The sequence below is a fragment of the Astatotilapia calliptera genome, chromosome 11, assembly GCF_964374335.1.
Source record: "Astatotilapia calliptera chromosome 11, fAstCal68.1, whole genome shotgun sequence".
Classification (NCBI taxonomy): domain Eukaryota; kingdom Metazoa; phylum Chordata; class Actinopteri; order Cichliformes; family Cichlidae; genus Astatotilapia; species Astatotilapia calliptera.
Genome location: NC_137432.1, coordinates 18,163,211 through 18,173,238, shown reverse-complemented (window position 1 = coordinate 18,173,238; position 10,028 = coordinate 18,163,211). Strand labels below are relative to the sequence as shown.

The window sequence follows — 10,028 nt, the reverse complement described above, 5'->3', positions numbered from 1 at the left end:
CACTGGTTTATCCTGAGGATTTAAGTTTAATTATGACACCACATCAAAATAAAAATTTCCAACAGATCTGGAATTTAATTCCATCCATATACATGCATAGCAACAACGTTTTAAGAAACATTTTCTCCCATAATCAGGACATTGGAATGATCATTTTACATCAGTATCCCCCACTGACCTCCCAACCCATCTTGTTCGTCAGCAATAAACTTAATTCTTGTACAACTTGCTTTTTTTTTTTTTCTCTTTTTGTTTTTAAATTCCCAATGGGGTTACAAATAATTATATGCACAGTCCCCATTTCGTAATACTGCTTTCAGTAATGTTCCCTCATTTACAAAGTATTGCATTGAGAGCAAAATTTGAAAAAGGGAGACCAAAGTGTATCATCAAACAGAAATACGAGTACTATACAAGAATGCTGCCATCCTCATGAAAACATCCACATCTGAGTTGAAGAAAAGAGACAGGGACAAACAGCCACATATGTATGCAAAGCCATGTGTATATGCCAAAATGTGAGATGCAGGGTTGTGCCAGGTGATCACCCCCACCCACCCCCCCAAAACGGCGGCTTTTTAAGGCTAACAAGTCATTAGTAGCAAACTGCAAGTGACATTTTGGCCATATACAGAAACTGGTACAGCAAATAAGAATACACAAGTGCCTCAGTAGCTATTTTTGTGTCTAAAATGCATCTCATTTTTGTATTGTCTATTGTTTCATTGAGCCTACATTACAGTGTAAACAATATGTGTGCTACACAAGAATGACTATACAATAACATTACAAACAACTCTGATATAAATTTCATTTTGAATTTAAATTAAGACCACTACTCCTATTAATACTGATTGTAAAATAAATTAATGTGAAAGTGGCACCAATATTATTCTTGATCCATTTTTCTTTTTCTTTTCTTTTCTTTTTTTTTTAAACCAATGGTTTTGCATTTGTAAGTCTTAAAACGATGAAAGAAGAAGCTTCTCTTGATTGTCCACAAGCAGCGGTTAGCACTGCATGATGCACTATTCCAGACACAACAGTGTACCAAAAAAAAAGAAAGGAGGAAAAGTCAGTAAGGGGGGGAAGGTGTCGGGGGAAGGAGCGAGGGGGAGGATGAAGAACGTGTCTTCTCTTATTTTACATGCTCGGCAGCATGTGACGAACAGTAAAACTTCTTATGGGTAATAAAGTTTGACAGGTTGTTGAACTGGATGTCACAGAGGCGGCAGTACTTGCCGCTTCCGGAGCCGTTCACGCCCTTATTGGCTGTGGGCACCGCCTCCTCGTTTGGGGACTTGGAGGAAGGCGACATGTTCTCGTTGGAGTCGGTCTGATTTTCGGTGGCCCACGTCGGTGAGGGATTGGGGGGCTGGCTGTCTGGCTGGGGCTGGTTCTCTTGCTGCGGCGGTGCTGTGCCTGAACGCTCCTCGGACTTATGCCCCCCGTTGACAATGACCATGCCTCGGTTTTTGGGCAGGAGGGGAAGGGGTTCCTTGCCAGGGTGAGGGCAGCCGTTAGCAGCAGGCTGTGTGGCCTGCTCTCTGGTTGTTCCCGTCTCTCCTCCTCCAGCACCTCCTCCCCCATTAACACTTTGCTCCTGTTCACTGGTCTCTCCCTGCACTGCTGGCCCCCCGTAGTCAGTTGGTTTTATCCCAAAATACGGCGATATTTGCTCAGGACCTTTGACCTTCTTTATTGCTCCAGGGTAGAGGCAGTGGGGCAGAAACATATTCTTGCTGTCCTCTTTTGATGGGATGAGCTGGGGTTCAGCGAAAGACTTGAGACCCGGCACGGGCCCCAGGTGTGGAGGAAACATGCCTCCATTCTGCACCATCACCTTCCCGTTGCCATTCTTCTCACATTTGCCTGGGTTCTTATCGTAGACTTCATCCGGGTTACCGCTGCTTTCACTCTTCACATCTGGGAACATGGTCGTCTCCAGGCCGCCGCTCTCATTGTGCTGTTGTTGCTGTTGTGGCTGCTGCTGCTGTGCGGCAGTGGCGGCGGCCGTTGCGGGGCAAAAGTTCTGTTTGTGCGCCAGGTAGTTCTCCACTTTGTTAAAACTTATCTTGCACACTGCGCATTCATGATAGTCCAAAAGTCTTTTGGGAGAGCTACATGACTTGTCGGATACCGGCGAGCATTTTTTGCTAAGGTCAATGGGAGCGTCCAGCTCCTGTGGCTCCACGATGTTGCATTTGGGAGCCAGAACGGGTTTGGTGACAGTCAGAGATGCCTCCAGGTGTTTAGGTACCATACTTGGGAACATATCACAGCGGGGATGGAAGCGGTCTGAAAGGCTCTCTACAGCTTCCTGGGATGTGCAAGGGTTCATGGGAGGAACCCCAAGGAAACCTGGCTGACCCATAGGGGGCCTCTGGTGGTCCTGATCCGGGAGACACATCTCATACATCTTCCTGCGCTTACGACTCCTCATGGTTCTCTGCATGGAGGGCACCTTGTTGGTGGGCATGCGTTTCATGGGGGGATCATGACGAGTGGCGCAGTAGTACTGCTTGTGGACCATGTAGGTCTCGTGACGACTGAACGTGATATTACAGGCGTCGCAAGTCGTCTTGGTCGGATCGTTGTCACTTTCCACCAAACCTGTGCTGGGGCTCTTCCCCTCCATCTGCTTGTCATTCAGCCTCTCCTCAGCCCCAGTTGGCGTGGAGACCTTCTTCACCTGTCCTGCTAGATCCTTATCGGGGCCTTTAGCCCCAGCGTTGATCATGTCCAACACGCTGGAGTTCAGGCAAGCTGACTGCATGAGGTGGCTGTCAGCCTCCGACGGGTGGCAGCCGGCCAACATGCTAACAGAACTGTGACCGCTGTTGGGGCTGACCGCCTCGGGGACCTTATCCGAGAGGGCAGAGAAGTCGGGGGACTTGGCCATGTGCTGCCAGCGGCTGTTACAGTAGTGCTTTTTGTGGACCAAATAGTTGTCCAGGTTGCTGAAGGTGATATTGCATTCAAAACAGGTGGCCCCTTTGGGCATAAGAGGACTGTAGATGACAGGGGGGTAGCTGTTCCCTCCGTGGCGCAGCCTCCGGTGAACTAGCTCTGACATTTTAGCCAGAATCTCAGAAGCCTGCGGGACTACTGAAATGTCTTGGGAGAACGCAAACTGAGACAAGAAGGGGCCCATGGGAAATGTAGGCATGTTATGCTGCACAGGGGAGGAGGCCAGTCGGGGGCTGGAGGGCTCAGACTTGATCCTAGTGTAAGAAAAACTGGCTTTGCTGCCTGGGTGGGCCTCTCCCTTCTGAACAGACAGCATGGGCTTCTTCTCAGTCTTGTCAGCTTCCCCGTCTGTGCTGGTCTCCTTGTTGAGGGTCCCTTTGGGACTTCCGAGCAGAGCGTCCTTCCTGTTGGCCAGCTCAGTGCGGGCCTGCTGCTGCTGCTGCTGGAGGCTTTCCTCCGGCCCCCTGGGGGAGTGCTCTGTGCCGTTACCTTCCCTGTGAAGTTTGCTGCCGTGCCCATGTAAGTCCTGATGCTGTAAGAGTTCCCTGTGGCTCTGGAAGCTGATATGGCAGTGATTGCATCTGAAGGCCGCCTGTGACAGGTGAGACATGATGTGATGCTGGAATGTAATAAGAGAATCTGCCGTGTAGTTACAGATTGTGCATTTCAAGCTGGTGCCAGGAGGGAGGCTCTCTTCCATTTTGACACCTGTGAAGGAGATAAAAGGGAAAAATGCTCAGAATCTCGCCTCCCACTTCTCCTTTAGAGTTAACTGTAGAAACCATCAAACACTCATGCATTATGCCAAGCTTATTCCCATCCACTCTATTTTTTATGGCTCAAGGATAAACTGTCAACTATACCAGCTGACAGTACGATATGTATATTCCTCAAAATATATGACAGTTGGGGTTTTTTTCAAGCCAGCCTAAAGACCATGTGAATAAATGCAGGCTTTCATTTAATATTTAGTGAACTTTGGCTTTTGGAGGATCCATACATTAAAAAAAAAAAAAAAAAGATATCTGTTGCCTCTCTGACCCATGACCTTAATACTCACCACTGTGCGAGGTGCTCAAGTGCATTTCTAGGGCCCTGGGTCCGGAGAAGCTCTTATTGCACTGTGGAAAGGGACAGATACTGGGGGTCTGGTGTGGGCCACTGTCATTCTCCTCCACCACCGTCTCTGGCTCCCTCTGCCGCCCGCTGCAGTAGTACATGAGATGAGCCTGCAGGTTCCTCTCGCTCCTAAACCAGATTCCACATGCTTTGCAGGGGAAGATGTCCTCTGGAGAGGGGTGGGGAGACAGAAAGGGACAGAGGGGATGTGACATCAGGATACAAACAGCACTTTTATATTTACAGATAAAGGGCCTACGCAAGCTCCTCTCATACGTCTACAGTCCTGCCTCTCAAAGCCTGCGTTAAAGGCTTTTCCACCAAATCCTCGGCTGCAGCATATCGCTGTGTTGCTACCAGTGGGTTGGTGCCCTTTCTCAAGGGCAAACAAGAACACTGGACCATCTGCTTACAGAAGCCTCCCTGTCGAGCTGAACCCAGATAGCCCTCGCTAAGTAAACAAACACACTATTTGCATGAGGCGTGTATTTTGCAATTAACACGTTAGTTCGAGCCTCAGTGTGTTTATGTGAACCCCCCCAAACTTGAAGGTCGATGGCTCTTATCTCCAGCGCAGAGACTCATCTGGGTTAATCTACGCCCGGGCGGAGACGACGCTCCTTGTTAAGCAGGTGACTGAGTGCAGGCTGTGGACTGGTGTGTGTGTGTGTGTGAGAGAGAGAGACAGAACAGAAGTGCGATTGTGCATGTCTAAACAAAAGCACATCTCGTTCCAGCTCCGGTGCCGGTGCATGTGCAGACACTCACTGTTGACGATGGCAGTGGGCAGGATGGAAGCCATGGCGGCCTGCTGCGGCAGGAGCTGGATGCTGTCCAGCAGCCTGGCTGGGTACATGCCCTCACTCAGAGACATGTGGTTCACTGGCTGCAGACGGGAGTCAAAGTCCACCGCAAACGCCACCAGCTCCTCGCCCTCCATCATGTTCTTGGTGGTAGTGCACCACAGTTGGCCACCTGGACAAAACAGGAGATAGAGGAGACGTTTAAACGCCTGCTGCGAGGGAGGAGAGAGCGCCGTTTCGTGCGCGCGCGACTAATTCTGGTCTTAAATGTCAGAGCATTACGCAGAAGGAGAAATGGTAATTGCTTGCGCACAAGTCAAACACTTGAATGGGTGTTGCGTAACTGCGGAGCTCGAATGAATCATCCTGAAGTCTTGATAGTATTCTTAAATAACAAATCGTCAGAAATACAAAGGGTCAGGTCATCAAAATGACAAAAAAATAAACCAGAACGGAAAGTTCTTAGCAGGAACATGTGTTTTCTAAAGTCAGCGCCAATATTACTCTTGATAACTGTCAGCAAGCTGGCAGCAGTTTTTAGTGCGACAGTTTTTCTTTCTTTCTGCTGTATCAATGAAAACACTGAGATGTGTAGATTCTTCGCACTCTCCTGAAAGACACTCGCTTTTTTTAAATGTCATTTTTCAGCACCGTGAGCAGGGTGACTGTTTACGTTGGCGTGAGGGCACAAATCTCGCGTACTTTTATTTTCTCGATAATTTTGGTGAATATCCTTCATCTTTTTTTTTACTGCCACTCAAATTTCTTTCAAGGCTCCTGGCACTCATATCCAGAAGCAAAGTGCACCTCAGCTGGGCTAAACTGTAGTCTAGAGTGCTGTAGTCAGCTAGAACACTGAGACAGGGCCTCCATAATATTAGATTGTTGTGTTTTGGGATTAAACATTCCTCTGAAATCTTCTGAACATATTCATTAAGTCGGAGAAAGGGTGGGGTGGGGCGGTGTGCAGGAGGAAGCAGGGAGGGAGGGTGGCAGAGGGAGAGAGTGAAGGTTTTAGCTTAGATAATATTTATCTCAGCACATGACAGGCTTTTCAGCTGCACTTCATTTTCCATTGAAGAGATTAAAGTTTTTAATATGACTATTTACAGAAATCTGGCTGGGGAGATAACAACAAACTATGATACGCCGCCGCTAAATGGCAGAATTAGGACATTGTTTCTGAGGAAAGCTGGACAATTAATTAAAGCGTGCTGTTAGCTTTCAAAGATGTGCAAACATACCGACGGAGTGTCAGGCTGAGAAGGGGGGAGGCGGCGACGGGAGACATGTGATTTGAGCCCTGGCTGATGCGGAATAAAGAGAGTCCTGAGGAGAGGTGTGAAGGCAGGGGGACACTGCTATAGAAAGCCCCGGCACATGGGCAACACTGATTACTCATGTTTACACAAAACCTGTGAATCACCAGGTTTAAAACCGCCCTGCAGACACGGCGAAGGTGCAAGAAGGAGCAATCCACTTTTCTGTCTGTTTATTAGAGGCACGGCCACAGAGACGGAGCCGCCAAGTCTTTACGCCGCCACGGCACGCGTTACGTCCAAATCGCTGTTAAGTCTGCAGAATGAGGTGCCCCGTTATTTCAACAGGAAATTGAATATTTAAGATTTCGCATCACTGTCCTGATTAAAACCTCTCTAGCCCTCTCCTATCTGCTGGTGAAGCACTGGAAATTAGACCAGCACAAATGTGTCAAAGGACTGAAATGGTATTAAAATATGCTATCTCTCAAAGTCCCATTTGTGTGCACACTTCCCCTTCCCCTTGAGTGTGTGTGTGCATGGGCGCGTGCGTCCCAGCGCCACTTTAAAGAGCAGTGCCTATCTGTCGTCCAATCTGCTGTGACGAGACACACACTTCAGGCCGCTCCACTTCATCGTTTTGATTCTGTCATACCACACACTGCCTGGAGAGGCCCTTTGAATTTTTATCTCCTAATTAAAATAACAAAACTCCTCTCCACTGTCTGCCCAAGTTACCATCAAGGTAGATACAAACTGCCACTGACAATGGCGGTGGAATATATCGCAGCCATAGCCACAAAAAAAAAGTTTCTCTCCTCCGCGAGGATTCCTTAGTTCAAAAACGCGCTTACAAAGGGAATTACCAACGAGGCCTCGGCGCTCAGATACAAATCAGTGTTTTCTTGGGTGGGGTGGGGAAGATCAATCAAAATCAAAGATGCTGTATGCTCTCTCAGCTGAAAATGAAGCAGATTATGTGGAGTCTGATGGAAATCTTTCGCCTTTTTTTTTTTTTTAAACTGCATTTTCATGGAGGAATATGCGCTCAGATTGCATCCCTTCAGCCAAGAATGCTACAGATCCATCTGTTGTGTGTGAGAATGCTGGGAGTGAGTTTTTTAGGACTGCATGTCCCAGTTTTAGTGAGCCGCACAAAACACAGAGGCAGCACTCTGCTCGTTCCACTCACTCACTCAACCAAGACAGGCTAGTAAGGTACATGAGCTCAGGCTGCAGGATTATAAGTGTAGTTTAAAGCATATTGTCATCAGAATGAGAACTGGAAACAAGCAGCTGCTTCCCCTCTGATTTTTGATTATTACAGCTCTACACGTTACGCATCTACATTCAGACTTGACATGCATCCTTTGCGTAGCTTTGTGTCACAAATCTGAAATTGATATGATTAAGTGTGCAGCCATAGCATCCTCACATAAACAAACATGCATGCGTATGCGTGCCCACGGTGCGGGCGCGCAGAGATGTGTGCATTCATAGAACGAGTGTGCAGAAACATGTCCGTTTCATGCACATATGGAGATACAAGGCTCTGAAAAGCGACTGCGTGGAGGCGTCAGGTGGGCAACAGACAAAAAACAAATACCCCATGAAGGAGCGCTCTCGAAAAATCCGTCATGCCTGTTTGCCTCTGATGGCCCTTTTCCGTGACAGGTGATTTAAATCACAGAAACACGGGGCGGGCCACCTATGCCCATGGTGCAATGGGAAATGAAAGAAAGGAAAGGAAAGCAGGGGTGGGGGTATGTGTGCGAGGGGGGTGGGAGTGAGGGTCAAGAGTTAAGAGTGAAAGACCAAAAGCGTTAAGTTGTGAAACTGGGGGAAAAGGCTGGGAAAAGTGCAGCTTGTGATTTGCACTTGTTTGCCTGCTGTCTGCAGTGTGAGCTGCCTTTGTGCAGTGGCCAATGCAGTTGGAATGAAGGCTATTGTCTAAATCCTCCTGCAGAGCACCTGATAAAAGAATAAAGAACTATGACATATTCTAAAAACAATGGAGGAATTAAGGGGAGACAATAGGCCAGCTGCCTCATTAAAACAATCAAAAACGGCATCCTGTACGTAGTCCAGATAATTAAAAACCACTGCTTCCTACAGTCTCTCAATACCATATCCACCAGCTCACTGAGGCCCCGAGACTGTGGCTCTGCTGGCTAAATGCCCTCTCCCTTCTCTTCTCCTCTGTTTGATTAATGGTTTATTTGAACGCGCAGCTGAAGATGAACATATGAAGGAATTCATGAAACAAAAATTATAATGCAAACCCTTCTCTCCCCCCCACCCCTCTATAAGCACTCATAAACTAATCAAACGTCTCAGGATGAATCGCAGGCACTGGGGGCGTCTGTCCCCTCCCCTTTGCCTAAAGCCCTGAGAGATTTCAAAGTGCACGCATCACAGGGGCATTTTTTAATTTTCTCACTTTAAATGACTTTATAAGAAAAACGGATGTGTACAGTATCTGTGTGGATGGGTGGGTGTGTGTGTTGGGGGGTGGTGTTGGTAGAAGAGAATATGAGATACTTGAGCAGGAATTTTTTCAAATATTTTTCTTCCCCCCCTTTATTTTTCTTTTTTTTGTGCACCCTGCAAACCGCTACCACCACCACCAGCGCCATATCTTAATGAAGTTGCAAACAAATCTCTCATGCCTCGTGCGAAAAGCTGAGAGACAACAAAGCAGCAGAAATAACAGAAGGGCCCGGATAATTAAACTGGCCTGAAGACAGGTATTCAAATGTTGGTGTGTAAACAGCACAACTCTTTAATAGTTTAGCTGTAAAATGCGTAGTTAAGCACATCAGCACTTGCCTCTCCCATCTGTCCAAACACATTACCGTTGCAGAGGCCATTACGGCACTGGAGTACAGTCCCGCTGCATACCAGCCTGTGTGTTATGGGAGGGGTTGAACGGTGCTTCTGGGAACACTAACGCCGGCCCGTCGGCATTATCTGAATGCATCGTGGGGTCATGTGTTACAAAGAAACACTCTGCAGGTGAAGAAATGGCCGAGCTTGAAAGGGAGATCTGTGAGGTATACTTGTGCCGAAGTGCTTGCTGATCCCATTATGTTGTAGAAAAGAGCAAAAGGTTAAAATATCTAATTCTAGATAGCAAAAAAAGACAAGAAAAAAAGATGTTCCTTTGTCAAGAATGATGTTGTGGAGACTTCTTTTTTCTTTTTTTCCCTCGGCTTCTTAAAGTGCTCGTCTCCGTCTGTTGGCTCTGCGCTAACTGCTGGTCTTAATTGTGAAGTGAGGCCAGTGGTGCCTGAAGCCACAGAGAGGGTTGTAATTAAAGACCTCTACTCTTCTTGTCTTTAAATCAGCTCCGACTCCTCCTGGTCAAATGGGAACAAGCTGCTTGCACCTACGAATATCAAGTAGCTGTGCACCGTTAGTCACCGCTTCTTCTTCTTCTTTTTAGCTTTCACAAAGCTCCAATCAGAGAAGGAGTGAATTACAACCTGACACAATAAACAACTTCCTCCCTACCCGCCAACCCAACGGATCCGGTGGAAATACTAATACGTGGATGAATAATATCTGTATCTGCACCTGACGAGCGGACCCGATGGTGCCGTGACAAACGCTAAACACATCCTCCTCGTGAATACTGGTAAATATTTGGACTGTTTCTGGATCACCAGAGTCGAGCACATTAGGATGACTCACGGCTGTCAAACCAGCCGTCACAGTCCCCCGAGCCAGAGCGAGCCGGCGGCAAGAAAGGAAAGCGCTGAGCTTGGACCCGAGCTGGAACATCATTCGCGGGGTCAAACAAGCTTACTATTATTGATGGTACACTAAACTAGAATTAGCTGACTCTACTATTATTTCACGAGGCTCTGACACAGAT

General features: G+C 47.5%; 1 protein-coding gene across 2 annotated transcripts in view; it reads right to left on the bottom strand.

Annotated features, from left to right (window-relative positions):
* Positions 1–6: 6 nt before the first annotated feature.
* The window catches only part of zfpm2a (zinc finger protein, FOG family member 2a), a 119,995-nt gene continuing 109,973 nt past the window's right edge, over positions 7–10,028 (bottom strand). For both annotated transcript variants that reach the window (XM_080307876.1, XM_080307877.1), the window contains exons 6-8: positions 4,858–5,064; positions 4,031–4,258; positions 7–3,678 (exon numbers count right to left, since the gene is read on the bottom strand). In XM_080307876.1, the coding sequence (XP_080164002.1) occupies positions 1,139–3,678; positions 4,031–4,258; positions 4,858–5,064 (2,975 nt within the window). In that variant the 3' untranslated portion in view covers positions 7–1,138. The remainder of the gene's footprint in view (positions 3,679–4,030; positions 4,259–4,857; positions 5,065–10,028) is intronic.